Here is a 27172-nt window from a genome sequence, read left to right on the forward strand (position 1 = left end):
CGAGCCACATGGCGGTGCACGCAGAATTGGCAGGCCAAAGAATAGATGGCGCAAACAAGTGGATGAAGAGATGACAAGGCGCGGTATTCCAAAAAGCGAAGCACGAAACACAGAGAATTGCAGATCTTTTCTTAGTTCGGTCTATGGAACAAATGTTCTGTAAGGGGCCAGCTAAGTAAGTAAGACGCATATGAGGTCTTGTCTTTCCCGAAATTAAATTAATAAGCTGGCTTACTTTGCAAATAATAAGTAAACACACATCTCAACAAAACTGTCAAAGTTAATCTAAAGTATTTTCTCATTCAAAAACCATGGGATTGTCATGTAAGAATGCACCATATTACCCTTAAAAGTTTTCGGCATTTTTAAAAGAATGCTCGATTACTTATTAATAAATGCTCAAAAAGTGTCAGAAATATCATTTTCATATACAATTTTAAGTTTTCTCGCTAAAGGTGGAATTAGACGTAACATAGACATAACGCCATAATCATAGAGTACCAAAACCCAATTGGTTTCTTATGGTTATGGCTATGGCATTATGTTATGTTACTACTAATGGAATACATTGATTTCCATTGGTTTGATTCAATCAGCTGATTGATATGGCCTTATGGCTTTATGGTTATGTAACGTCTAATTCTACCTTTAGTGGATTAATTGATTCACGGAAAGGAGCGAATGAACTAGTTCAATCTAAGCCGTAGAGTTGTTAAATCTATTGAACTAGTTTAATACACACTTCGTTTGCGTATGAGTGATTTCATACAATCGAACGTAGGTATGATTTTTTCATACAAACTATCAGGTCCATTGAACTAGTATTGAGCTAGGTCGTTCAAACGAACTAGATTTCAACAAATCTAATAAGTCGTTCTTTCAGTTTAAAAGGGTCTGGAAGAATCAATGGTAAACCGAGGTAATGATTCGTAGCTTTTGAGTGGGTATCAATTTGACATTGAGACGTACTTTACTAGGATCAAACGAATGGTACGAATGAGACATTTTGAAACAGCAAGTTCCCAGAATAACAGAACAAGCTGCACGTTCTTCAAAATGAACTACATTTCTAGAAAGCTTAGTCCATAGGCTGCAAGCTACAGGGAACTTTAAACAAAAAGGTAGAATAGCAGGAAAGTCAAATACTGATTAATCACTGGGGTTAGAAGGAATTAATGGATGTGGAAAAGGTTACACAGACCATAAAGGAATTTGTGTGTATTAATTACTTCAAAAGTTTGATATTATATTTGTATAAATACAGTTTTTTTCCCGTTAATATTGCAAAAGTTTATTTCGAATTTAAGGATATATCCTCTTCTTTTTCAGCGCTTTTTCATATATTACTAATGGCTAAATATTGTGCGAACTTTGCCTCGACGGAAGGAAAATTTCTGAAATAAAACTCAAATTTCGATCTCAGGCGTTTCTAAATGTCATCTTTACTATATGCCCTAAATTCGAGCCAAGTAAATATTTTAACCAATGGCTGATGGTTCTGTGCAACATTAATGTTATTATGAAGCTTAAAGGTGAGTTTAAAAATAAAATAAATATTTGCTTATAAAATCATTCGTCAACAAGTACCCTTCCATGTTAAGTGGTGTAGGGCATAAAAAACTATACTTTTTTCATTTTGGTTGTTTTTGGTAAATTTTTATTAATTTAAAACTTAAAAAACATTATTAATTTATGTCAATTTAAAAGTAAAACTTTTTTTGTTTGTCTGCTTTGTTTTTGCAAATTAATTCAATCGTTACAATAAAATACATTTCTATATAAAGTATGGGCGTAGGCTAAAGGTATGGTGGGTTTTTTGCGGGGGGGGCTTGATTGGGGTTAGTGGTCAGGATCATTTTGGTTTCGGAGTTATTAAACTAACTTGTACAATTGCTAGAAACTAAAAAAATGACACTCACAAAATACTTTTTCTCTAGAAGAGATTCTTCTTTTTCTTTCCATCCTTCAGCCGTGGTGGTTTCTTTGTCGATGTTGGAAACTGTGGGAAACTCGGCAATGTTTTCTTCTTCTTCCTTAGTGATTTGATTTTGTAGTTAAATATACACTTACTATACTTTACAATAAACATTTCTATGCATTTAGTTGGTTGTTGTTCTTTTTTAATGCTAATACAAAAATATAATTGATGCCCAAAGAAATAGAAAAAAATGTGAGACAAGGGATATTCCCTTTTCTCCTGCTGTTGTGGTATTCGATTTTGTTTCTTTGAAATATTTTTTTCTTTTTGGTTAAATGGCAGTTTACTTCAAAACAAAATAAAATCTTAATTAAAGCACAAATAATACATAGAGAAGTTAGAGAAGATGCTGTGGAAATATTTTAAAAATGATATTTCCCTTGTTTTGTGTTTTTGTTTGAGAAAATTATTAAAAAAGCAAACGTTTTTTGTCGTTGATTGAAAATTGAATTTTAACTAAATATTTGTTTGTGTGTGTGATTTGGGAAATTGTTTTGTTGTTCTTGGTGTTGTTGTAGTTGACGAAAAACGCAGTTTGCTTTAATCTATTAAAAGTTCAAAGTGTACAGAGCCTAATCTCTCCTTGCGATCGTGGAAGATGTTTCGGGCCCAGGCTTTACATTCAATATTGATGATGATGCCACCTGAAAGATAAAGAAAATAAATTGTTTATTATTTTGAAAATGGGAATGCAAGGGGTCAGAGAATTAGAATATATCATCATACGGATATCCTTATCTTTTTAGATATTAAACGGGTTTTAACAAATCGCGTCATTTATTTTATCAATTCCTTTGAACATCTGTCAAATAAATATGTCAATTGCTAAAAACACAACTGTTTTTGACTCTCCTAGTTCACTCTCATTTTTCAGTGAACCGTTTAAATGAACTACTAGTTCGTATCAACGATGGTACGTACAAATATATGGATTAGCAGAGGCTTTATTAAGAATTTATCAAACAATATTGTTCAGGCATCCCTACATGAGCGTAGATACCTCAAAGTATAATATTGCATGAGCTAACAGCAGGGTTTAAAATGCTAACGCCATTTTAGCAAAAGCAACGAATATTTGCAGCTTTGTCTGCTAAAATTTCTTCGAAATAAGTTTAGCAACAATGAACAACGGCAACATGTAGCACCAAACTTCACAAAAATATTGCTAGCGATGCTGATGCTATTAGATATTGTCGCTATAATAAAATAGCATCGTACACGCAAACTGATATTTTGTAGCACACATGATCAAAACATATCAGAAAAGAGAATAAGCAACAAAGTTTCAACGGCTTAGCCAGGTTTTCAGCAAACAATTGTTTGTTACCAGAGTAATACCCTAGACCAAAGCTGAGCAAAGAGAGAGAGGCAAATTTAAGAGAGAATTAATATTTAATTTTTCTTGATGTTTCATTACTTATATCAACATTTTTTAAACATTAATGTTGTCTGAAATCGTCCACAATCCAAATTATTAAAAAATATAAATAAAAAATTGCATAAACTTTTAATTGTTTATGGTTCACAAAAAACTAAGAGTACGTTTTCACAATTTGTGCTAGCACACAGGCGTGCTCACCCCTACCCTAGACAGACGGCAGCTTTAATTTGCATTAACTCCCTTAATTCAAATCAATTCCTGCATTATCCACATTTTTAAAGCACAAAATCGAACTGGATTTAATGTACATTTAAGTATTTCAATATGGCAATACCGTAAAAGAGAACCCATATTATATGTAGGAGAGAGAGCATATTCATGCTCTGTGACACAGGGAAAACAACAAATTGCAGGGCAACCAACAAGTTGTCTACCAGCAATCAGCTGTTTCATAAATGCAGAAATTGTCGTCTGTCAGGGTTGCCGTTGCCGTCTGTCTAGGGTATAATTCATTAAAAATCACGATGCAATTAATTCCAATTTTTCGTTTAAAGGACATGTGAATTGTTGGTGAATATATATTTTTTTTATTTTTAAACAATAATAATTAGTATTCTTTAGGTTCTACCATATGATGGAGGCATTTTGACATTAAATGACATCTTTTTTATTACTGCGTTGGCAACTCTAATCACAAAAACACACTCGGTTGCTAATTCGCTGCGACGAATGGTCAGCCGACTGCTAAATATGTAGCGTGGTTGTCGATTATGCCTAGCGAAAAAAGATTAGGAGTAAAAACGAAGTAAGCAAAAATGTACAATAATAAATATGCGTTCGGTTGCTTATTTAGCCGTGTGTGTCAATATTGTGTAGCAGTTGAAGTGTACAACTAATGCTAATGTTTTTAGATGCTGGCTTTTAAACCCTGGCTAACAGTCCCACAACTTTGGATATGTTTAAGAATATTTTTCATGAACTAGTAGATGTATATTCGGGGACTTTCAGAATATCTCAGTTAAGGAATTAGTTCTTTCGTGTTATGAACAACAAAAAAAATCGTTGACTCTCCTGGTTCCCATGCTTATTTCAGTGAATCCTTTAAATGAACTACTAGTTCGTCAAACATTTTGGACCAAGAGAGATACTAATGCGTAGGCTCTTCAAAAATTGCCCGATTTATATAATTTTTTCTAGTACTAGTTCGTTCACAAAACTTTAAATTGAATGGAACAAAATTCCCGTAACCGTGGATTTCTGTGAGGACATTTTTCATGGACTACAACTGTTCCCATGCTAATTTCAGTAAATCATTTAAATAAACTACTACTGTACTGTACGAACCAATTTTAAATACCTTAACAGCGCCTCCATACTAATGTAGAGAAACGTATTTCGTAATTCCCAAACTTTTTTCATCATGTGTCTTGAGTATCCTATCACGTATCCCTAAACACCACACTTAAGTGCTTTCCACAATACTTACGTTTTGGTCTTTGGAAATGTACAGCTACCAAAGGACTTAAATAACCCTCCGAATTTTGATAGGGATAGAAATATCCTGGGAAACCTCGTATGGGCAAATAATCCACTGGACCAATGTTTTCTTGATCGGCAGGATTTTCACCCTCACAGGATACCCAAACAGTGTTCATCTGAAAAAAAATATTTGTTAAATTTTGGGAGCTTAGAATTTCACCAATCCCCCCCCACTCACCTTATGGGCCTGTGTCTTTTCAATTTCTGCAATATAGGTTTTTAAACTTTTTGGCATATTTTCGGGTAAATCGCCTGAGCTGTTATAGAACTCGGGTATCCAACCATAGATTTTATTCAATTTCAAGAATACACATGGTGAGCTCTTGTGATAACTGTAATTGTTTTCCTTGGTACAGGGTGACCAGGCTTTAATGTCAACATCACAAACCTGACCCTTTGGTGGTGGTTGATTGTAATCACAATTGTAGATGTTTTGACCACGGCCGGGTGTTAAACCAGGTACTTTGTAAACTGAAATGACCAAAAAAGAGAGGAATTTAATAAATTATGATAATAAAGAATTATTAAAATAAAGGGGATATATTAAGATATCTTTTCGGAACATCGAAAATATAATTTTGCCAAAGCAGCTAAAATCTGTATCCTATTTTTCCTACCATATTTAGAGATATTTTAAAGATTTTTGAATTTGATTTGCTGCCAAAACGTGGACCTATGATCTTTGACTTGTACTTTTTTGTAGAATTTAAGCTCGTCTCCAACGAGAAATTAATTAAAAATTAATATTAAAATGATCTTCGCCCTAATAGGCAAAATATTCTAATAAATAAAAATCAGCTTGAGCCACGTCCTTGAAAAACATATGAAAAGTGTTATAACGGCATGTAAGAGTTCAGAGCCAAACTCATAACTTCCGAAGGGCGGCGCTAAAAAGCGTTTTTCGTGGAATCCATTTTTTACCACTGTAAAAAATACATTGCATGTGAGAAATAAAAAGTTCGATAACATAGAAGCCACTCCACAGGCGATATGTCTGATCAACTGCTACCAACAGCGAAACCAGGTCACATAATGGTGGTTGTGTGGGTTCGAGTCTTCGCTTTCCTTTTTCACATGCAAAAATTCTTCGATCATTAAGATTTTTGCTATTTTTACCATTAAGAACCGTTCATAGACATTTCGCATATTCCAGAAAGTTGTTTATTGATGCCTATGCTACGCTATTGTGGTTGATTGTCTTCTTGAATTTCGAACGGTTTAATATCTATGGAGCAGAATCCTGGAAAAGAGGATAAAAATCGCAATAGTTTTGCTATTTTGACCATTAAGATCCGTTTCTACAGAGTTCGTATATTCTAGAAAGATGTTTATTGAAATCTGAGGTACATTTTTTTAGTTGGTTGTTTGCTTCAAATTTGATCCGTTTGAAAGCTATAAAACAAAACTTGAGAAAACATTTTAAAAGAAATTTGACCCTGGCGACTTTGATCTTGCAGATGAAGCTTGATTGATTATATGTGTTCACAATTTTTGTTCTTTAAGACAAGAGCTACAATTTTTCCTCCGAGATAAATTCAAGTTTCCTAACGGTTTGTAAGATATAGTCCTGATAAAATGACCCTTTCTATATCAAAGCCTCAAACCTTTGGAGGCCTATAACCGCGAAAGTTGATGAGATAGGAAAAAACGGCGAGACACTTGTCTTCTCATTTTTGGTGTTCTATCACACTGCGGTGTCAGAATATGGTTAATATCTTTCGTGTTGCACAGTGTTTTATTCAGCTTTGTTTAAATATGAACCCACAAACATGCTTTGAAAAAATATAGTTAACTAGCGGACCCGGCGAACTTCGTCTCGCTATTAAGGAATAAAATTTCATACAAAAACTCAATTTTTGATTTTTCCAATTTTCCGACTTTTCGAGAGAGATTTTCCAAAATTTTCTTCCGTAAAGACCTTCTCCTCGAAAATACGAATAACTGACAAAAAATTTTACAGAAATCGGTCTAGCCGTTCTCATTTTATGAATTACTATACATTTTTTACACCATTTTTATATATATAGATAAAAATGGTTCATTTTTTATGTTTCGCAATTTTTGTTTTGTTTTTTATGTTACGAAATACCCAGGAAATCCAATGACAACCAATAAGTGGGAATCTAAGCAACTTGAATAAACAAGAAAATTATCAAGACCACTTGACCATGTAGTTCGTGATAGGAATCACAGTTTTTCCCTTACCATTCATTCGAGTGATAAGATTTTAATTACAGAAAAAAAAGTAAAATCAATTCCTAATAGTTTTCGTTTTATTAGACGATTAAAGTGTCTACTTTGACATGGGACACGATAACCAAAACCAACTACCGCTAGCTAGTTCATATCTGAAATAACTTACCAGCTAAAAATTCATCTAATGAGTCTGTCCATTGTTTGTAGTTTTCGTGATGGGTACCCTTGTACCAAATCAAGGTGCTTTCAACATTTTCCGATTCTGGTAGTGGTCGGAAGCCGAGACCTATTAAATAGAAAATAAAAGTTCATAAATGAGGAAATATTAATTACTAAGTTCACAACATACCTGGATTTGTTCCTATCAACGAGCCATCTAGAGTCCATTTTGGTATGCGTGGATCCAATGTTTGGAAAAATGCCCACATACAAATGGCTACCAGCGCCGCTAAGACTCCATAAAATGCTGTGTAAAATACGCCAATTTTTGCTAAAAACAAAAAGAGAAAGGCATGAAATTAATATCATTACAAATTGCAAGATTTCAAAAAAAAAAATAATAATTTTTATTTTCGTGAAGAGTGACGTATCTATCCCGTTCAAATAATTACGACGTCATTAGCAACCATATCTACGTCATTTCATTTTTAAACCTCCCGAAATATAAAAATATTGATAAGGTTCACTGATAGTTTAAAATATATATTTATTGTGGAGGCTTTATTAGACGTACCGTCAAACTGAGGTATTCCAAATGTGAAATGTGGTAACAAGATTGCAGATAATATGATAAAGCATAGATAGAATTGAATATTTTCTGATTTATACTTCGATGGAGACATTGAAATATATTTGGAAAGGTTTTATTCAGTTGGAAAGATGTAGAGACCAGGGGCTCTCTAACTCATTTTCCCGTTTCCGACAAAAATATGTAAAATTAAAGTCATAATTTCGGTAAATAACAAAATTTGTCGATAAGTTGGCGACCAAAATAAAATCAACCTTCATTTGTACTTTTCATTCATAAATCTTCGTTTTGATTTTACGGATTTTTATCTGTTACCAAGAAATCTACAGAATTCCACTACAGGTCAGAAGTCTTCTCGTAGAAAGAAAAGAAATATTATATACAGAAAACTCCATGTGTCTCGTAGAGAGGCATGTAGGAAATGCTACAGATTTTACCTCAACAAAGAACCACCTGATGGCATACATCAGGGAACTCTACACAGAAAAAAAATCCGGCGATAAAAAATTGTCATATTGACGAAATTCGATAAAATTATTTGATCACAAAGTTAAAATACAACTGATAAAATATTTTACATATTGACTAAAATATTTATCGATTTTTTATATTGAACTGATAAAATATTTCACATATTGACAAAAATATGTATCAAAAATGTCGTTAGAATAGCTACCAATAAACATTACTATGAAATACGGTGTAATTCTTTCTCTGCGCACCAAATGCATTGAAGTTCAGTAATGCATTATTTAATTTTATTTGTTTAAATGACATATACGCTTTACGTAATAACTTATTAATAGTTCTAATCTAATTTAAAATCAATATCGAACCATTCTCGACCTATTTGGCTTTTGGGGTTGTATTTAATAAAAAAAAACAACAAAATAATTGTAAATATGAACATTTTTTATCGATTGAAAAAAATTTATTCAACAATTTTTTACATCAAGAAAATATTTTGTTTTATCAAGCACAATGTGAAATATTTTGATAATAATTTTTGTCAATGTGTGAATTATTTTATCACTTGTATTTTTACTTTGTGATCAAATAATTTTATCGAATTTTGTCAATATGACAATTTTTTATCGCCGGAAAATCGATAAATTTTTGATTGAATCTTTGAATTTGCTTATCAAATGGCTAACATTTTTTTCTGTGTAGTACCCTTAGTACTTGTATGCAGAAAGGGTCCATTCACCATAATCTGAATAAGGACATTTAGAAGGGCTTTTATAGAAGAAGAATGCCTTAGGTTATAATAATTGTTCCACAAAGATCCCGGAAGGGACAAGGAGACTTCCCTCATATCAATGAGTGGACCCCGATTCATATTAGCATTCAATATTGCTAAGGGGAAATATTTGATGTTGCCACGAACTTCAGCGTGCAAGACGGGTGTGCATACCATTGCTCCACGGTGACACCCAATGCTTTAGCTTGGGTTAGGTTAAAGGAGTATAGGTCGTAATTCACTTGGAGACCTTATAATATATTGTTTTCATCCTAGAGACAGAGAGAAGATATTAAAGAATTCTAAATAAAATATTGATTGGTTTTAAGAAGAGGTAGTATTTGCCGTGTATTGTGGTGCGGTACTTTCTTCTCGCTGCAGCTATCTCAGAGCCTTGGCACGGAGAAGTAGACTTATTGGCTCGATTTGGCGGAAGACTGGCAGAGATTGGATCATGTGTTCACGACATAATAAGTTATCGATTGTCTCTGGTTCTTCTTCATCTTCGAATAGCTGAAACAGACAGCAATATAATCATACATATGTATATATATTCCCACAAACATCCCAGATGGGACTAGGGTGACTTCTCTCATATCATGTTTTAAGACACCACTTGCAGAGAAGTTTTACATGGCTGAAATATGCAGGAAATGACACCAACATTACGCTGAAAGGAATTTTGCCACCGTTCAAAACGTGATGTTGTCTGGCCATCTTGGGAATCGAACTCGCACATTCTTACCATTGACCACCGTGGCAACACAATAATTTCTTCTCTCTCCCATTTACAAGATATAATTCAATTATGCAGTGACTCATAATTATTCCTACCGTTAGTTTCATGTCGGATTTATTTAGCGAAAGTACGGATGTAGTTCTTCGTTTGGAGAGGATGGCCAGATTGCCTTGGAAACCTTGCAGTTGGGTCCGTTGTGCCAAATCTGGATAGTCTTACCCTGATACCTTTTTTCTATCTGCCGAATGGAGTAACACAGACGTGGCTTGATCCAGTTCTCCCGCTGTTTCATTTTCTTCGATGTTGCAATGAACCAAAAGAAAGATAAAATTGATTTAAGCGTCTCCAGTCGTTCTTGCAATCTAAAACAGCCGCAGACTTGATAGTGTTGGAACTGAGTGATTTAAGGGACGCTGAGCTATCGACGTAGATAACCACCTGTCCAACTATGTCCCTCTTCACATTGCTTATCAGTTCTGCAGCCTTTTTGATTGCAAAGATTTCGGCTTGGAAGGCACTACAATTCTCGTTCAGCGTCTGCTCTCATACCACTTTCCATCTTTGACCCATCGGTATAAACTTTTATACCATCTAGAGACGGGGAGTTGTGGTCCCAGGCTTCCATGTGAGGTATGTGCGCATTTTTTGGCTCGAAGTCATTTTTGGTAATAAAATATGTTTAAAAACAGTATAAAAAATATTGACTCCATTATCCGTGAAAATCGATTATCCGTAATGCCTCCGGTCCCGACTATCACGGATAATCGAGGTTCGACTGTATATAGTCACTGATTTCCGCCGAGCCGATTGCATGTTTGTATTCGGAGCTGCTCCATGAATTTAGATTCTTCAGCCGAAGTGGAAATTCCTGCACTACAACATTTAGTGGATGGAGATCAATTAACACATTGAGGGCCGCTTGAGGACTTCTGTTTGTGTCACCGTTCCTTGGATTTTGTTAAATTTACGAATTTCTCGCTCAAATCATTGCACCACAACAGAGCCCCATATGCAAGACGGTCGTGAAAATCCAATTGATGACCTGAGTTCTCAGTCCCCAGCACTTGTCAATGAAAGTCTTGCAGGATTACGGAACTATTAGACCTCTCTTGAGCGTTCCCGACATTTCTTTTCCAGGTTGTTTGGTGGCTCCAGAATTCGCAAGGTGAATGGTTTGAATTTTGTTCTTCGTGAACAGAGCCAATTCTGTGTTGAATGAGTTGTGTGTCCATCTCGATAGTGCATAAGCTCGTAGTTCAATTGTGGTAATATATATTCGCCTTAAGATCACCGTTTCCAATCAAAAGATTCTGTTTTAGCAAATAGTCCCAGCAAAAATCCTCATTACAAACCTCCTTTCCCACCCATTATTTTAACAAGGGCATGTCGCGCGAAATATCTGGTTATTTTGTAACCACTGAAATAAGTAGATACTGAGTAGATTCTGACTACTTATTTCAGTGATTACAAAATAACCAGATATTTCGCGCGACATGCACTTGTTAAAAGAATGGGTGGGAAAGGAGGTTTGTAATGAGGATTTTTGCTGGGGTATAACAAATTCGATCATCCTTTCGAGTTGAAGCCGTTATAAAATAATCCATACTTTGCACTACATTATTTGAGTATTTTTTTTAAATACTTGGCAGTTTCTATTAAGCTCATTTTCGAACTACATATTACTATATTCCAGACTCGGATTAAATGTATCTTGTTGTGTCAGAATAAAGCTTCTCTTACAATCCCATTTCATCCAATAAATCATATTAACTAATGATCATTTTCAACGCAATCGTCAATAACCACAACAAAATTGAAAACAATGAAATTATTTAATTACAGCCACAAATTAAATAAAGTCTTTTAAAAAACAATAACACAACATTAACATTGTCATGTTGTTGACTTCTCCAGGAAAAATGTGCTTCTTTCTGATGATGGTTGGTGGGATGGGATAGCAGGGAGGTTGGGGCCGTTAGTGATGCGTAATTTAATTGACATCATTTAAACCATGATGAATCGTGGAGGCATGCCATGCGATAAGCAGAAAAAAAACTAGACAGATTGAAGGACTGACTGGACAATGTGAGAAGTTCTTGTTGTTTGTCTGACTTCTTGTGCCAGTTTAATTTATGGAGGTTAAAGATAAATTAATTACAAAAAATCGCTTCTAGTAATTGGAGAAGCGCATGTCTGACTGAATGTTCTCAACTCTCAGAGAATAACAAATAAGAAATGTGCTGAGTTGACATTTTAAGAAGTGGTGTTGTGCATTGTATGTACGTTCCTCAATGAATCTCATTGTGAGTGAGTTTGAGTCAGATTTAAAAAGTATTAAGCGGCTGTGTTGCCAGATCAGGGAATGAGTAAATTTTGTTGAGAGTGAAGTTTGCTTATATTATAAACTTTATAACTGACAAATTGTTCTCTCTATCTCTCTTGCAAGATTTTTTTGTTTAGCATATTTTTCTTGGAATTGTAAACAAATGCTGAGTGGGAAATTCTTTAAGCAGGTGATTTACTTGTACAGGGCTAAGTGAAATAAATAAAAATAATTAACAAAATATTTTTTGACGTAAATTGAATTGTTAAAAAAATCATTTACAGAAACCTGAAATTAACACATGTTTAAATTACGCATGGGATATTCTTTACGAGATGTTGAAAATATTAAAAATCGTGTATCTGCAATTTGCATGGGACAAATATTTTTGGTCATATTTTAAAGGCCTTCAGAACATATTCTGTGTCTAGATATGTATATTTATACTGGCATTAATATTCCTATTCATAGATGTGGAGAGCCAGCAGGAGTACTTTCAAGACTGTAAAAACGTCAAAACCGCTGCACAAAGGGGCCAAATTAAAAAAAACGACGCTTAATTGAAAAATCAAAGCACACTTTTTTCATAACACTGTACAACACAAAAAATAATTACAAGATAATTCGGCCAGATTATGAAACGGGACCGAAAAAAAGAAGACACATGTATCGGCGTTTTGAAAGTTTTCGTCGGGAAGTAACCTAAATAGGCGTGGCAAGTTCCGCCCATTTCTACATGTTTTGAAATATTGGACATCCGATTCCTTGGAATCTTTGCATTTTGGGTATAAAGCAGGGTCGAGCTTCTTTGCTTAGATCGTATAGTGAGGGCGCCCACTGAGTTGTTTTTGCATTTGCTTCTCTCTCTCACGTACAGTGTAAATTAATGAAAACAAACAAAAACATAATGTGGTTGTTGCTTTTTTCACTCATACGTTCATACATGTCTTCGCTTTGGTTGTATTTCTGTGGTCGTCGCTGGTATAAAGTGTCTTTGGCAATGTTACTGACAACAATGCGGGGTATCTTTTTTATGAAATAAATTAACCCTCATGCGAGTCACCAAAGGGGTCTATTTGTCCCCTTTTTTCAAAAACGTTAAAAAACTCATTTTAAATGTGATCGTATCAACTCAAAATATTCTACAAAATTATTTGTCATAAAATTTTACTATAGGTCCCCGAATACACCAAAACTCTAAATCGTAGCTAAACGCCAGGAATCTGCCAAAAGTAAAATCACGTTTTAGGGTTAAAGTTGTACTTTATCTGAGTTTATTAAGTTTTGTCAAAGAAAACTTCATTCTAGATAGAAGACGTCAAAGACAAAAATAATCTCCATCAAATTTCAATATAAGTCGCCGAATAAATGAAATATGTATTTGCAATATATATCAAGAAAATATATACATAAAATTTGCCAACAAAACGCCCAAATATTTTTTTTAATAAATTTGTTTTTTTTTTCTTTTTTCGAGTTGATGCATGCATGAAAGTAACATGAAATTTAATTTTAGACGAAAGGTGTTAACAGAAGAAATATTCTACAGAAAATTTCACTGTAAGCCACAGAACAAACTAGATACATAGGTATAGGTAGGTATAGGTATAGCTATAGGTAGAAATTATTTGTTAAACTTTTAGACTCTTAATAAAAATTTATTCCATACTGAGTCAAAATCTCTTAAAATACTGCACTTTTTGGGGGTTGTGCCAAAAAAGAAATGTTCCAAATCAAATTTCATTATAAGTCTCTGAACAAAAGAAATTTGTAGCTATAACATTTAACATCTCCAGAAGCTTTCGCTTTTATATATGATTTAGGACCATATTCTACCGTTTTTATTCACATTTTCGTTATCTGCGGTCACAAAATATGTTTTATTGATGTTTTTTTCATAATAAATTCTTTCAGAAGATTATGTGTGCTCGATCCAAACTGTTTTTGAAATATCTATGGTGAATATTTATAGGGAAAATATAGATAACCCAGATCGGACTTTGTAAAATTATGTATTTTAGTACTATAAACTTAAATAACGCCATCAGGATAAGTCATAGGTTCCTGATATTGTATGTGAAAATTCGGGGATAGTCTACGGCTATTGTCCAGTGAATATATATCTGACATACAAGTTCTAACATCCATGGTTTTGGCATAGTCCTAAATACCCTAATGATGGCAGCTACTCCTGCTCTGATAAAATTGACGGAATTAACCCTAGAAACCGACATACATGTGTATCATGAATCATATCAAATTTTTGGTGTATAAGGTGTAATATTTTTTTAACCATCAAAAGTGGCCATTTTAGAATGGAATCGTCAACTTCAGGTAGATATCAGAATCTTAGAAAATATATTTACGGCAAAAGATGTTTAGAAACATATTAAAAATTAATTTAAAATGTATCCATTTTTCCTTATTTTTGAAAAGTATTTACAGTTGAAAACGTAGGGGAATATATGGAGGTTATTCCAAAACGAGAATATATTGAGATGATGTGTGATAAAAATATTTTCAATACCTTCTAAAAGCACAATTCACAGTTTGAGCCAGTTGCAAAATGTTCGAAAAACCCCAGATTTGACTGTACCTCTATATGGGGGACATACCAAAACTTTGACCTATATTGACAATTTTCATAGGCATTCAGAACTATAAATCCTAATTTACAGATAAATATACTAAAAATGTGGTCAAGACCCTCGAAATAAATAAAATCGGTAGATACTCTTATATGGGGGCTACACGAAAATATTGACCTAACTTTATAACTTTTTGCCACATATTAGCTTAATCATATTGGAAAATTTTGGATTAATGTGAAATGTAGACAAAACCGTAAAAACACTTCATAGTTTTTATGGTACCCATTTATGAGGGCTTCGAATATACATCTCCAATCCCAAAACTGTGTTCCGTTATATTGATTGAGGTGTAAACATTCGAAAAATATTAACATTTATCGCCCAAATGCTTCCTTGAATTAATCTCAGTTTTTTGGAATCTTGCCCCAATGTGCGCTGTATGGTAGTGGTTTTTTTGCAATTCCAACATTTTTAATAGGAATTTCAATGTCAATTATATTGAATTGTATTATAAACAAATAAATTGTAATTTAAGGAACTCGTAAAGGAAATACCTACTTTCAATTGACAATTAAATAAACAATAAAATCGATTGTTAATTACATTATGCATAAAAACAAACTTTATAGCAGGGTGAGATTTGGAAAAAAAGATGTTCATCCAAAAGCTGGTGTTTTTGCTGTTGTTTTTGATTAATATACACATGTACCTTGTATGTTTAAACATTTTCAATATCATGAATTCAAATGAATCTAATGACGTTTTGATAGAATTCATTTGGTCTGTTATTTTGGCGGATCAGAGCACTCCATAATGCCCAAGTAAATGTGTGTGTACATAAATATGTATGTATCAAAAAAGAGGAAAAACTGAACGTCATTTTAATGGGGATGGATGGATATTTGCTATAATTGCCACAATTAGCATTAGCTGTGAGAAAGCAACCAACCAACCATCGTCGCCATTTGACAAAAAATTCTATTTGATTTTATTTTTTGCCTCAAACGCCCAATGTCGTCTATGGGGTGTTGTGGTTGTTGTATGCAAAAGAAAAGGGGACAGGAGGCACAATGCACCAAAAAGTCATAATGTAACAAACATGGTTTTATGTGTGTGTGCATATATTTTGAATGCAAAAAAAATGTCCCAATTTATGACCAATTATTTGACATTTTCATATGTGCAACGAAGTGATGCTGTTGCCGCTGTTCTGTTGCTTTTGCTGATCACAGTAGTAGTCACCGAGCAAGGTTAAGCTTTTTAGCTGCACATTGATGCATTAACAATTTCCTCCCTCTTAAATGGGAAGGAACCACAATTTATTATGGGGATATTAGGGTATTATGAATTCCACATTTCCATGGCGTGGGCGTTTCAAATGCCAATGGCGGCGTTACACTAATTAAATGTCAAAAGTTTGTCAAATATTTTGTGCAGATTTATTAGTGACCAATGACATAACATCTTGTGGACGTGTGTCAATGAGGAGGAGAATGTTGAAATTCTTTATATTTTTATTAAGTAGGGAACATTTTTAAATGGTTTGATGGGGGTCTAGTAAACCATTATGCTTAAGGAAACCCATACCTTAAGATGCCCCAAGGGTGTTAAATCAAATCATTCGCCGAAATAAATACGTTTAGTCAGGGTTAATTCCATGCATTCATTCCATTCTGGAGACTCTCCTAATTATTTCAGGGTAAAATTTTAATTCAAAAATTCCTCTATGTGGCATATTATGTATAAAGAAAATTATGATATAGAACAAAAACCTAATTCAGGCGACCTGAATATTTCAGCCATGTACAACTTTTCTTCAAATAGTGTCGTTAGGCACGCCGTTCGGACTCGGCGATATCCTATCATTCAATCAATATGAATAGGGTGCACTCATTGATATCAGGGAAGTCGCCCTAGTCCCTTCGGGTATGTTCGTGGGAAATATGCCTACTAGAATAATACCATGTGTGTATGTGTGGGTGGAATAAAACAACTACCAAATTATGTTTATCAATATTTTTTGTTCACGTACAAAGTAAGTGAGAGAGAAAAAACAACAGCACAGTAAGTGTTGTAGTAGTGTAGTAGTAGTAGTGTCTTTGCAAAAAGCGTGGACCTGTTTCGCATCCAAACACGAATACGAATGTCGGCAGCCACTGGCCAAAACATCTCCGGTACATAGAACCTGCTGGAACTGGATTAATCATCTACATGAGGTCAGGATCATTAACATGCCTCTGCACAACAAAATGTTATGCATGCAGTACCTGCTTATATGTTAACGACCTAGTCATACATGTCACGCTTCACATTTTCAATAGCCCAGCAATTGTCAGGTCTCTCTGAACGCAAGCAGTTGAGATTGCACCCCTGGGAACACAACTCGATTGAGTAAACAAAAACTAGAGCTGGGCCCGTGTCACGATCGTGACATACAGCACCTGCTTGGATAGGTCCGTGTCACGATCGTGACACTAAACAACACAACTAAGCGCATAAAGAACCAACAACTTTTGTGACGATTAAGTACTAAACACCTTAGTTGTTTTTGTTAGTGTCACGATTGTGACACGTGCCCATCTCTAAAAAAAACAACACGTAGCCGACGCTACTAGGAAAAAACAGTAAAAAAGAAGAAAGTAAATATATATTTTTTTTCAAGATTTCACATTAGAAAAGTTTTAAAGTTTACCATTATTTGCAAGACTGGCACTCAGAAGTTCTGTGATTCCATCCCTGGCCAGAAGAACACAGTTTTCGGTCGTGTCATTTTTGAGATATCTGCAATGTATTTAAGCCATTTGATCATTTATTCCTATTATTTCCACGCGTGAGAATAACGAATATTTTAAATATTAATCTTTAAACAAAAACTAAAATACAGCTCGCTCCACCCTAATACATCAATACATATTTTAAAGTTCAGACATTAATGTACCTATTTACGTGTGTGCCTATGTGTACGAATTTGCACATAAATTTATTCTAAATATGTTTTCTGTTCATGAAATAGAAACAGCAAAAACAACAACAAGGAGAATAAGAAAAAAAATCATTATTTATTTTCGCTCAGTACTCGACATCTGTGTTATGCAAAAATTTTGTGTAAATGCCGAAAGGTGATGATGCTTTCGTAATCGAAGAAAATATATTGTGATTTTTCTTTCTTTTTGCAACAAAATTAAAAGAAGAAAAACATTGTTGAAAATCTCCAAAAAAGGATATGGGAGGTTTACCTAAGTATAATTGGTGTAAAATGAAAACAGTCTCTTCTAACCAAAATGGGTTATGTTTGGACAGTAACATGTAGTAAAGATCACCATATTAGTTTGAAGGTGAAGAAAACAGCAGTCATCGTTAGTAGGATCGCCAATATCAGACACAGACTGTCACTAATTATAACCTCAGCCTGGTTCTTTTTTCAGTTGGTTTTTCTAGCGGCCTCATTTACAACGGTACAATTTTTTCCGGAGTAAGTTTTTTCAGTTGTTTTTTCTAGCGGCCTCATTTACAACGGTAAAATTTTTTCCGGAGTAAGTCAATACTTCCTGAGATAATCGCCCAAAAGCTCCAAAACCCTGCCCGCACATACTAAAATGGCTATTGTGCAGGATAACTCTAAAAAATTTTCAAAAATTTCTGCCAAACTTTGTTTAATATTTCGAGTCCTTTATGAAGATGTTTAGTTACTAAAATGTTTGGTATGTGTCAATGATTTGGTATAGCCTCACATTACGGTACCTACAGATTTTAAAGCAAACTCATGATACAAAATCAATATACATATTTTCAATTTGTGCCCTTCCTCAGCCGGACAACTGGTTCTCATAATTGTCCAAACATAGATCAAGTTCAAAGATGGGCAATATCTGTCAATTCTTTTCGATACAACAAATCAACATTTTCCGCTAAAATGGTGCGCATGGCAATTCTCAAACGAATTAACTGGTTTGGTCAAAAAATTCATTTCTTGTAAAATTTCTTCTAGACATAGTTCAGGTTCGAATATGGGACATGGCTCTTTCTGGTATCACCCACAAAAAATTTAAAAGTTTTAGCAAAAGTGCAGTTCAGGTACATGCATCGGGTCGTTTTGAAAATTTTTGTGTCAAGTTGTATTGGATTTCCCGATAATGGCCCAAAAGCTTTAAAAAAGCCATGTCAGTACAAACTAAAGTTACTGATGAGCACGATAAATTACGAAATGAGGGTCGGACTTAGTCCAAACTTTATACATTGTAAAATTTCTTTTAAACTTACATCAAGTTCTTTGATGATCTATATCTAACAGCTCTTTCGGGTACCTCCGTCTCAAGAGTTCAACATTATAGCTTAAGATCAGTTTAAGGGCTGTTTGAGGATCGTTTTAAATTTTTTACCGAAGGTACACCCTATGGTCCTTGTTCAGCCATCAGTCCATTCTTCCAGACATTATGGACCAACACTCTAAAAAATCCTAAGGTGACCAACTTACATTGCTGGTGCTTACAATAATCGAAAGGAGTGGCTGATAGACCAATGTCATCTTTGAACATCGTAATATTTCTCTCAAAAGTACATTATATTCCAAGAAGGTCTATATCGGACTAAACTTTGTTTAAGTGCAGTTTAAGAACAGATCGAGGGTTATTTTGAAATTTTCATTGTAGGTAGTCTATGTGATTCTGATTACAACGATATCATTTTTTGTAGAATGACTTCGAAAATTAGTTTTAGTTCCTAGATAGATTATAGGGTGTGTAAACATAAATAGCGTGGAGTTATTGAAATGATGTTGGAACCTTTTGTTCCTAGTGAAGGGTCATGATTCCTGAGACTGTTTATTTTGTGTAGACTGTTTGGATTAGCTCTGTCAGGGGAACAATTGTATGATACCAATCCCATGTATATCATACCAACCCACAGTGTCCGATTTTCCAAAAAACCTGGCCAAAAATCGAAAAAAAATTATCAATTGACACTAAAAAGGGTCAGATATTGCTTATAGGATCCCAGTGCGTGTAGTTATGAAAAAAATATATACATTTCTTGTTTAATAAGTGGGTATAAATGCAGGTCGAAGTGACCCTATTTGGATTTTTTTTTTCAATATTTAAGTTGTTTATAAATCTATGATAATATGCAAAATAAACAACGGTTATAAAATATTTTCTTTTTGTAATTGTAATGAAAGGTATGTGAAACGTATTTAAGATGTTCAGTGTCGCCAATGAATTGTGCGTCCTTTAATAATTGATGTCCGTACTTGTTAATTTTTTTCAAGATCAATTTTCACAATAAATTATGAAAATAGTTGTGAGTAAGATCGAGTTGGGCCGTGTAATTTATCATTTCATAAAAAAGGAAGGGTTTTTTTACCAATTTCCATCGAAACATCCTGCACATATTTGCACTTTTTGTTTTTATGTGATATTTTGTCTTGCAGGTATGTACAGATTTTCTTTCATTCAGAATGTCAGAATATAGTATAGGGTCACTTTCTGGCGTTTGGGTATAATTTGGAGTTTTGGTATATTCTAAGACCTATAGTAAAATTTTATGGCGAACAAATTTCTAGAATATTTTGGTCTGATCCGATCACATTTTATAGGAGATTTTAAAGATTTGTGGAAAAAGGGAACAAAAGGCCCCTTGTATGACTCGCACGAGGGTTAATTTTTTTAAGAAAAATATTCCTCGCATTCTTGTCAGTATAGTTACCAAAGACATTATACACCTAAAGTGCAAGGATTCCAAGTGATCTTAACTCAAATATTTCCAAAACTGTAGAAATGGTGGAAGCTTGCAACCCTATTTTAGTTTCTTGGTTTTTTGGCAAAATTGATACCGATATTTTCTTGGTATGTAATGCAAATAGAGATTTCTTTTCTTTGGCAATTTATAGTGAAATTTAGCAGAGAACAGTTTTGTCTTTGACGGCATTCTTCTAAAATGATGCTTTGTATGACAATTTTGCCAAAACTTGCATGAAGTACGCCCTTAACCCTAAAATGTGTTTATAATTTTGCATATTTCTGGAGTTTAGGTAAGGTATAGGGTTTTGGTTTATTCTAGGACCCATAGTAAAAATTGATGGCGAACAAATTTGTAGAATATTTTGATCCGATAAGATCACATTTTATAGGAGGAGGGACCAAAAAGACCCCTTAAATGACCGCCTGAGGGTTAAATAATGTCAAAAATGTAATCAGCGGCCCGAAAAACATAAGAACCAAAGGTTAGGTCAAAATCCATTCATTTTTGGGGTTTGGCCAGATTTTTCGCAAAATATTACACTGTGCAACCCCATAATTTCATAAATATTTACCTGGAAATCGTTTAATAATTATTTAGTAACCTCCGAAATTTTCCGTTATATTTAAAACTAGGGATCTGTTTTGGATTCTAGATCTGGATTTAGATCTGCCTTATATACTGGATCTTGGATTTGATTCACCGGTCCTGTTATTGTTTTCCATCAGCACTTGTTGAAAAGTTGTTTGTAAAATGTATATGAGAATTATAACAATCAAAACCAAAAACTTCAGCAACCGGTTTTCTAAGACGACAACACAATTTGTCAAAAGTTTAGGTCATGTAGCTTAAAATAAATATTTGTTGTTTTTTATACCCTACACCACACTGTGGTAAAGGGTATTATGTCTTTGTGCATTTGTATGTAACATGCATAAGGAAACGAGATAGACCCATAGTTCATTTTGCGAATGTACATAGAATCACTTTCTGAGTCGATCTATGCATGTCCGTCCCTCCGTTCGCAACGTACAGGTCCCATTTATTGTCCGATTGAGCTTAAAATTGGACAAAATCATTTGTTTAGCCATAGGAAGAACGCTATTGCTTTTGGTGAAAATCGGTTCAGATTTGGACTTCGCTCCCATATATATTTTCGGCAGATTTCACGTATATGCCTCACCAAACCCGCTATATATGTCCGATTTTGATGAAATTTGGAAAGTGTGACTGAATTAGGTCTAGAAATAAATGTTTCAAATATAGATATAGCTCCAATATATATGTTCGGCCGATTTGAGGTATTTGATGTACAAAACAACTATCTATATCTGTCCAATTTTGACGAAATTTGCAATGTGTGACGGAATTTGGTCTGGAAATAAGTGTGCCATACGAAATCGAAATTTAGATTTAGATATAGATCCTATATACATATATTTTACATATTCACAGTGGTGTAGGGGGCAAAAATATATCCCTAATCCTCAATGCTACAAGGGGAAAATATACATTTTTACCACACATGACTAATAAAACGACTTGTACTCTTAAACCTTTTCAGTCTCAACAAAATGACAGTGTCCTTTAGTCCCTTCATTCTCGTCACGCAATTCAGTTTCCGTCCTACAACAGGTCTGAATTTCTTTCCAATGAACTGCCAATTAACATCAGCCAACACATGTTAAGACTTCTGAAAAAAGATATTTTTTAACTTTATCATATAAATTTCTGGAACCCATGAGACACAGGATTTTCTATGTCATTTGTATTTTTAATCCAGAGATGAACACGGTGAGATCATTTGTATGCATAATCGTAATTCAAAGTCGCGAATTATCCTTATTAATCTCTGTTTTAAAGTTATCGCCTCCTTACCCACGACTGCTTTAAAAATTTGTCTTATTTTTGTTGTGAAACTTACCCCAGGAGACTTTGTCTCTGCCCATAACAGTACCCTTTTCGGTATTGTAGAGAAATGTGCCCCAGTGAAAGGATTCCTTGCGACGTATTTGGAATTCTTGAGGCTCAAGGCTAGAATGGTGAGACGGATGCTGCATAGGTCGCGGTTTCGACATTTTGTGTTTTTTGTTGTTATTTCACTTTATTAAATAATACAAACTTCAGGACTTAATTAGTCCTTTGTGGCAATATGAGATAAATAATTTATTTATTACTTAATATTTGGTTTTGTCTTGCTCTTTTTATTTTAGGATTTCTCTCTATTAAATTAAAAAAAAAAAAATAATAAAATAAGATATTATGTAATCACTTATTCGGTTCTCCTTCACAATACAATTCAAAGACACAGTTATTATTTTTTTACTTGGTAGACACTGTACTTTTATTGCGAGAGAGACTAAGGGAGTTTTGTTCAAGTTACGCTCTTTGTTTACGTTAGGCTTAGCTTAAATCACCGTATAAAGAAGTATTAAACTAATTAAACAAAATGCCCAAAATGAAACCAAACGAAAAAAAGTTGTGAAAATTTCAAAACCGTTTTCCGATAATACGAAAAATCTACGATCACACACGATCGCCCGTGCAGCTGCAACTACTCTTAGCCATAATTTTCTTTGAAAAATTTTACACGGAAAAATTGTATTGCAGTCATGGCCAAATAAATGTAAAGAAGGCTGGCTGTGATTTCATTTCTTTTTGGGCATTTTGTTTATCTTCTTTTTTATCTCCTCTATGGCAATATTTTGGCCAATACACAGCCAGAATCAAGTCAATGCACTAAACAAATAAATACATTTTGCAAATGTGGATCATCATAAAATGCTAATAATGATGATGGTCGGACGTCGTCATGAGGAAAATCTTCATTAACCGCACATTATTTTATTTTGCTGTTGGTGTCTGAAAACATTTTGAGCACGCATAAAAGCAGCGTATAGCGTCATTGGCAATATCAATTTTTTCTTTATTTTGGTTTTATTTCATTCAGTTTTTCGCTTCTCAAAGGCCATAGAAGTCCGATTATTTATGTTCGTTTTTAGAAGCAATGCACACGTTTTTTTTTGTTGTTTTATAAAATAAGTTAAAGAAATTGTTAATTCATTAAATTTGAGAATTCAGCCACACCTTGTTCGAAGAGAGTTTTTTTAACAATAACTCTTCTAAGGTGAGTTTAAGATAGACTCAAGTATATTTCAAGCACACAACGTGTATTCAATAGTTGATAATTTTGTTGTTTAAACTAATTTGGAATTTTTTCGGGTTAATTTTTTCTTTAAATATTTGCTTAATTTGTTATTTTTGTAAATTAAGAAATCTGTGTTTACAATTTTATTTAATTCACAAGGCTTTTCTATGAAAAGATGACACTCCACAACACAATTTTTTTTCTGCTGACTCAATCAGGAGACTACGGTTTTTTCTTCTTCTTCTGTTATTCGTTTTCGGACTGCTTAGTTAGCGCATTGCAAAACAAACACTCGTACCATACTGAAAACCAGTATCTAAGTTGCTGAGACATGGCTTGGATAACGGCCAAATAGTCTCAAAAAACCGCCACCATTAAACCAGCAACAGCAACATTCATTCGAACCAACTCAAATGACTCAAAGAAGAAGAGTTAAAGCGAGAGAGGCGAATCCCAAAAAATGTATCTGCTGCTGGTTAGTTTGGGTGCGCTCGTAAACAAAACCCATTCAAAGCCATGATCGACAGTTTGTCAATTTTAACAAAGACGACGGGTTAATTGGGCACAAGAGAACTCACCATGTGAGAGAGTCGAGTAATGTTTAGATTATAAACAAAAAAAAATTAACTCATTTTTTGCTTGGAAAAATGTTAAACAACTCAACTGTTTTCAAGCTGGTATTGATTAATAGGCAATGTCTCGCCGCACCCTTTAGTTTCGTCTCATGGCAAAGTATCTTCACTCAACGCTCTTGTTAAACGCTGAGATCGCATTTATCCCCGTTTTCTTTGTATACATTCATCCACCATTCATTCATCCATAAGATACATTTGTAAAATGTTTGTAGTTGTTATTGTTTTTAACCACGTTGTGTTATAACACTTTTCTTCTAAAAACTACTCACCGCTTATTATTCCAGTTTAGGCAGGGATGGAAAACTATCTGCTGTTGTACTTTTTTCGAAATCTTTTAGAAGTGTACTTAGATACAGGTAAGTGTACTTAGATAAGGGAAGGTAATGTTTTCCAATCAAGATTTTTTTGAAAACAATTTTGGATGAGCCAATAAATGATTAACCCATGTAGTACAAGAATAAAAACCAAAACCAATAATTACTTTTAATGAAAACGGTCACCCATTTGGACCACATTAGAGGTGAACAAGGTCCAGTATGCCTCAAACTGGAAATATCTCAAAAAGTAAGATTTTATGAGGTTTTTAGATCAATAATTATAAACATTAGCTGGAGAATAACTCGATAAGGTTAAATGCGTTATCGGCTAAAAAAAGTACCAAGTATTTTCAATAAAACTCTTTAACTATACTTACAAAAGGAGAGAATTGTACCCATAGACAGTATTAACCACTGATAATATTTATCATAGAAATATTTAAAATATTGATGGAATTTGTATATAATAATATAATAATAACGGACGGTTGGTTGATTGATTGTCGTTATTTTGTGGATCTTCCCAAGTGGCTTTGATTTGTTGTATTTATTTAGTACTTGGTTCGACGCTATATGTTTCTTCGGTTTACCTCGGTTCCGTGATATTTGGACATTTCACTCAAATGCCTCCTGGCCATTCCATTTCCTTTATTTAATCTGATCTATGCTGCTTATGGTGTTGGGACAAAATATCCTTCATACAATCCTGAAGAATTTGCTTGTGATTACACTGTGCAAAAAAATTCAATTTTTTTCAAAATGATAGGAAAAACCGAGTGCATTCTGAAAGTAGAGCTAAAAATATGAGACACGTATGTCGGCGTTTTTAAAGTTTACGTCGGAAAGTAACCAAAATAGGCGGGGCAATTTCCGACCATTTTAAAATTTTTTGAAATATTCGAGTTTCGATATCTTGGAATCCTTACATTTCAGGTATATAGTGTCTTTGGCAACTTTACTTAGGAGGGTGTGGGAAATATTTTTGTTAAAAATTTGAACCCTCATGCGGTTCATTTAAGGGGTCTTTTTTGTCCTTTTTTCGAAAATCTTTCAAAAACTCATTAAAAATGTATTTGTATCAAATCCGAGTATTCTACAAAATTGTTCGCCATAAAATTTTACTATAGGTCTTAGAATACACCAAATCTGTAACTCTTGTCTAGTCGCCAGGAATCTCTAAAAATGAAAAACACGTTTTAGGGTTAAAGTCGGAGAGAGATGATGTCGGAGACGAAAATATTCTCCGTAAAATTTCACCATAGGTCACTAAAGAAATGAAATGTCTATTTACATTCTATAGCATGAAAATATCAGTATCAATTTTGCTGAAAGAAACATACAAATATTTCCCAATTTTTTGATGAAGAAATGTTCCTTCTTTTTTCTAGTTGATACATGGAAGTAAAATAAAACTTGGTTATGGGTGAAAAGTGTCAAAGGATAAAAATTCTACACAAAATTTCACTATGAGATTCAAAATAAACCATAAATCCCTGTACACTATTTCCTTAAAAAAATTAGATTTCAAATTTATATATATTAGGATGAAATTATATGTTTTTATTTTGGGCTGTTAATTTTACACAATTCCATACTGGATCAAAATCTAGCAAAATCCTCTACTTTTTGGGAATATTGTTAAAGAGAGAAATGTTCCAAATGAAATTTCATTTTGAGTCTCTGAATAAAAGAAATCTGTAGCCATAACATATAACATTCTTAGCAGCACTTGTTTTTGATATATAGGTTTTAGGGCCATATTTTAACAGCTTTAATTTAAACAGCTTTAAAAACATTTGTGGTTAATATATATTTGAAAAATATAAAAAAACCCAGATCGGACCTGCCAAAATTGCGTATTTTTAATACTTTCAACTTAAATTCCGTAGTTAGGATAAGCCATTGGTTACTTATATTGCATGCAAAAATACATTAGAGGTCTACGGCTATAGTCCAGTGAAAATATAGGAGTAATATGGGCTCTCACATGCACAATTTGGTGTGGTCCAAAAAACTACAATGATGGGACTCACTCCTACTTTGGTGGCATTTACGGAATAAATCTAGAAAGTGACATATATCATAACTGGGTTCGTTATGGTCATTCATGATACAGAATATTTGAATTTGATATGACCACATTTTAAAGGAGTTTTTGAAAGATTTTCGAAAACAGGACCAAAAAGACCACTTTGATGACCCTCATGATGGTTAAAATTTTTAACAAAAATATTCCGCACATCCTCCTCTGTAAAGTTGCCAAAGACACTATATACCTAAAATTCAAGAATTCCAAGATATCTTAACTCGAATATTTCGAAAAAAAACTAGAAATGGACGGACCTTGTCCCGCCGACTTTGGTTACTTTTCGATGTAAACTTTAAAAACGCCGATACATGTATCTCATATTTTTAGCTCTACTTTCATATTCTACTCAGTTTTCCTTCTAATTTTTTTGTCGCACAGTGTTATCTTATGTCCAACATTCCGAGCAAGTCTTCAATTTTAATTGCATGTTATACTATAAGTGACACTACATATCATGAATTTTATATACTTACACAAGCATCTATCTGCGTTGAAGGAAACGTTTGAAATAATTT

The 27172-nt window shown here is 33.8% G+C and overlaps 1 protein-coding gene and 1 long non-coding RNA gene across 9 annotated transcripts in view; one reads left to right on the forward strand and one right to left on the reverse strand.

Annotated features, from left to right (window-relative positions):
• Positions 1-27172, forward strand: part of LOC141393565 (uncharacterized) — a 94836-nt gene that overhangs the window by 40270 nt on the left and 27394 nt on the right. The window contains exon 2 of the long non-coding RNA XR_012410120.1: positions 1330-1532. This is a non-coding gene — a long non-coding RNA (uncharacterized lncRNA). The remainder of the gene's footprint in view (positions 1-1329; positions 1533-27172) is intronic.
• Positions 1627-27172, reverse strand: part of nrv2 (nervana 2) — a 32504-nt gene continuing 6958 nt past the window's right edge. The window contains exons 1-7 of one of the 8 annotated variants that reach the window (XM_073966663.1): positions 23756-24149; positions 22393-22690; positions 7444-7584; positions 7261-7380; positions 5077-5369; positions 4846-5014; positions 1627-2622 (exon numbers count right to left, since the gene is read on the reverse strand). In XM_073966663.1, the coding sequence (XP_073822764.1) occupies positions 2519-2622; positions 4846-5014; positions 5077-5369; positions 7261-7380; positions 7444-7584; positions 22393-22546 (981 nt within the window). In that variant the 5' untranslated portion in view covers positions 22547-22690; positions 23756-24149 and the 3' untranslated portion in view covers positions 1627-2518. Of the gene's footprint in view, positions 2623-4845; positions 5015-5076; positions 5370-7260; positions 7381-7443; positions 7585-22392; positions 22691-22794; positions 23113-23223; positions 24150-27172 lie in introns of those variants that run through there. The other 7 variants (XM_073966667.1, XM_073966666.1, XM_073966661.1 and 4 more) reach the window with 7 other exon arrangements.

This window comes from Musca autumnalis, unplaced genomic scaffold (assembly GCF_047663935.1).
Source record: "Musca autumnalis isolate F117 unplaced genomic scaffold, ASM4766393v1 scaffold_2, whole genome shotgun sequence".
Lineage (NCBI taxonomy): Eukaryota > Metazoa > Arthropoda > Insecta > Diptera > Muscidae > Musca > Musca autumnalis.